The following is a 3,935-nucleotide window of genomic DNA, read 5'->3' as shown; positions in this document are numbered from 1 at the left end:
TGTGAAATACTAAAGAATAACTCTTACATGATTGTCAAGTTTGAGTTGAACTTATTTTACACCCAACCCGACACATTTTACACATGCAATAAAATTTCTGCGCTGATAATAATAATAATAACGTTAACAATAATAGTCTGGTCCGCTCATCCATCCATATAATAGTTCACATTTCTGTAGGGTACTTGAAGGTGATACACACTAACCTTGACAGGTAACTGTTGAGTAGAGAATGACCTACATTTCTCACTCTAGGAAGTAGCTAGAAGAGGTAGGAACCTGCAAGACAAGCTTTTTAAAGTGGTTCTTGTGATACTAGCTGGTTGGTTTAAACATGAAGAATAACACTTCATCTAGAGTACCCTTAATGTATATCTGAGGTGGTTAAATTTATCAAGCCAGCAGGTGGAAACTGAAGTTAATACGTGATTGGTATTGCTCTGTCGTGCGACGTGGATACTGAGATAATGGTACTATACACTATAATTGTAGCAGAGCTAGTTGACAGAACACAAACTACATATATATGTATATGAAAGCATAGATGTTTCCGATAAACATTTAGATGTGTATGACAATTAATGAACTAAGACCTTCACCATGAGTATGTAACTGATGGACATAGAATCGTGTTTTTAAATATGTGACAGATCGGTGTGTAAATATTGTAGTGGAGATGAAATGTAGTGGCCAAGAGAGAGTAGGGCAAAGTAGTCCATTCTTGTCTGTATAAAAAAAGCAGTAAATAGTTTATAAATTTTAAGTAGAATATTTGACAGTTTACAACAACAATACCTGTCAAGCAAAGTTATCTTATTTGGCCTAAGTTACGGACATTCTACATACTTAGTTCTGTATTTCTGATTGGCAGTCACACGCTTATGCCATTGAAGTAAGCACTTGAAATTGAAAACACTGCAGCAAATAACGGCTAATGGCTATAAAAGTTTTCCTGGTCAAACTTCTAATTTATTCAACAAAGTATTTGGTAGACCTCAAATGTGTGCTGGCTGCAATGAATGGGCAGAAGGGAAGGAAATCTGGCAACAGGCTAACTAGTGGACAAGCTGTAATCAGCATCTAGGCCGTGCATTTGACAATGCATAGTACAACATATCAGTTGGCAAATAGCAGTTGGCTTGTACATGGTACATCTCTCTGGTGGAGGAACACAGTGGTTGGTGTATAGTATGACGCCATAGAAGAAAGTAAAGCTAGGAAAATATGTACAGTACTACGAGCACCGCATGTTCTAAATGTGTCCAACACTTCCATTACCAAATGTATTAAATGTGTACAACACTTCCATCACCACGTGTATTAAATGTGTATAGCACTTCCATCACCACGTGTATTAAATGTGTACAGCCCTTCCATCACCACATGTATTAAATGTGTACAGCGCTTCCATCACCACGTGTATTAAATGTGTACAGCGCTTCCATGACCATATGTATTAAATGTGTACAGCCCTTCCATCACCACGTGTATTAAATGTTTACAGCGCTTCCATCACCATGTGTATTAAATGTGTATTAAAATGATATTCGCTGTAGAAAACTTTTATAAAGACTTGTTTACTTTTCCTGAAGCGTCTGCAGAAAGTTATTAGTAACTATCATCAGTTTTGATTTGAAGTGTTTTAAAGGATTAGATGGTGATTGAATAATCATTTTTAAGCATGGTTTATGTTGGCCACTGCATATACATAAAGCCAGGGAAACATGAGTACATTGACTTAAAAGACACATGACACAAATGAAAATGTTTGGCTTTATCAAACTTTTTCATCCCGCTTGGCCGATGTGAATCATGACTGCGAGTGGACAAAGTAGCAGAATGATCAATGTGACACAGCCAATACAGACTGCAGGGAGAACCAAGCTGTCTAGAAAGTCATGCAATTCCACGAAAAACCTCCAGATTATATTTAGTAATGAGTAAGCAGTACAGACATATATACATAAGAAAATATACATTTCTCTAAACTTTAGATGTATAACACCAATAAAACCAACATTGTAAATGGGCTCATACCAAGAGGAATAGCTAAATAAGTGAAACAAAATATAGAGCATTTAGTTTCTCGCTATTTAGGGGATACTCATGCGCTAGTACCTAGTAACTGTTAAATCTAGTGGAATGTTTGGGTCCTGGTGATAAACTGTGTAACAAAAGAGAGATTGGTTCATGTGCTGTCGCTGTTGGTAGCCCATCTGGGGCTGACTGTGTTGCGACTGGTTCGCTAGTGGGTTTGGTGCCATATGCTGAGAGTAGAACTGAATAGGTGACAAAAATGGGGGTGAGAATGCTGTCGGCTGCGCAGGCGGTTGAGACATATAGGCAGACTTGTGAAAGTTCATCAAATGTTCATTGCTGTTGTACGCAGTATCCAAGCTTGAGGGTTCGGGAAGAAAGACAGGAGAAGGCTCATCAGAGACGTTTAAGTTCTTCATAGCCTCAAGTGTTGTTAAAGGGTTTGGGTCACTCGCTCTAAAGAATTGGCAGTTATTAGTATACATCTCACTACTAGTGGTATACCGCTGTACTGGTTTCCTTCGTGACACACCGGTGACACTACCACAACAAATAAATCTGCAGATGTAGTTATTTGGTAGGTCTGAAGCATCTGTTTCAGCCGTGTGAGTTTTGGTAGATTTTTTGGATGAGCTCCTTCTTCTTCCAGTTGATTTGGGTTGTGCGGCTTTGTAGCCAGGTATGGAGGTTGCTGTTTTTTTGGTTGGTGTTGGTGAGGTAAGTTTGACCGGTGTGTTATCAGTGGCAGTGGGTGTCTGACAGATAGCAGATACAAGAAGTTCGGCTTCTTCAGCTATCTGCAACTTATTCGCTTTGTGAAACATGTCGATGTGATCCATCAATTTGCCTCGTTTCCGAAAAAATGCATCACACCAAAAACATCGGTAGCGCTTTTCTGTAAGTTTTATTGATGCTGATGAGACCTTAACAGTTTCGCTGCTGCCAGGGATGGAAAGCTCTTTTTGTGAATTTTTCTCAAGGACATTGAGCAAATCATTAACTATACTTGAGTTATTGGCTTTGGAGCTGCTACCTCTGCTTTCCTCTTCACGTAAGTGTCCAAATAGCCTTCGGTCTGAATCATTTTCTACTCTAATGACCTTCAGTTCTGGTTCCACAGCTGACTCTTCATCTTCTTCTTGGTGTTCTACTGTCAGGTGATGTACTAGCTTCTTGCTTGTTCCGCAATCGAGCGAGCAAAATGGACACTTTGCTATTGGCACATAGTTGTTCGAAGCTCTCTTAGCTTCATAGGAACTCTCTTTGCTGCGATCAATCTTCATCTGAGTGTCTTCAACGAACGATGAATGTGCTTTTCTCATATGCTGTACCATTTTCCCCGACGTCTGAAACTTCTCATCGCACTTGAAACATTTATGTGTCATGTTGCTCCAAATTGTACCTGCAACAGATACATGCTGAGTTTAAAGCGAAGAATGAATGAGATTCAACGCCAATCTACAATCTAGTACATGTGTCATGAGCTACATTTTCAAATATAGTTGGAAACCAACGCGAGCAACACATGTGGAACTAGTAAGAAGAGGTACTGCTTCTAAAATGCAAAACATCGCTGCAAGCATTATTCTTTCACTTACCTGTAAGTTCTTTGATGAACTAATTTTTTAGCTCGATGCGCAGTGTTGCTAGTGAGTCTCTCGTTACAGAGCTGGCTGCAACTGAACCATGCTCTGGTAGGTTTAACCTAGTGATGACATCTCTCTGTTGGAGAATGCATAAATATATTCACATATCTGTCATATAGAACCACATTTGATTGATAGGTGTTGGCGTCATAGACTCTACTCTGGCATAGCAAACATTGTGCCTTGATTTTTGGTTATGACTCAGTTGTCAACGTCATGCTTTTGTGACCCAAATTCAGCTCATTGTGTGGC

The 3,935-nt window shown here is 39.3% G+C and overlaps 1 protein-coding gene across 1 annotated transcript; it reads right to left on the bottom strand.

Moving 5' to 3' along the window:
* Positions 1–1,904: 1,904 nt before the first annotated feature.
* On the bottom strand, positions 1,905–3,746 carry LOC137393747 (uncharacterized). The gene is made up of 2 exons (XM_068080433.1): positions 3,636–3,746; positions 1,905–3,439 (listed from the first exon to the last, which is right to left on the bottom strand). The coding sequence occupies exon 2, from the start codon at positions 3,420–3,422 to the stop codon at positions 2,112–2,114; it is 1,311 nt and encodes a 436-aa protein (XP_067936534.1). The 5' UTR covers positions 3,423–3,439; positions 3,636–3,746; the 3' UTR covers positions 1,905–2,111.
* Between the last annotated feature and the right edge of the window lie 189 nt (positions 3,747–3,935).

Source organism: Watersipora subatra, chromosome 4, assembly GCF_963576615.1.
Source record: "Watersipora subatra chromosome 4, tzWatSuba1.1, whole genome shotgun sequence".
In the NCBI taxonomy this organism is placed as follows: domain Eukaryota; kingdom Metazoa; phylum Bryozoa; class Gymnolaemata; order Cheilostomatida; family Watersiporidae; genus Watersipora; species Watersipora subatra.
The sequence above is the reverse complement of the archived record's forward strand: the minus strand, read 5'-3'. Positions and strand labels throughout refer to the sequence as shown.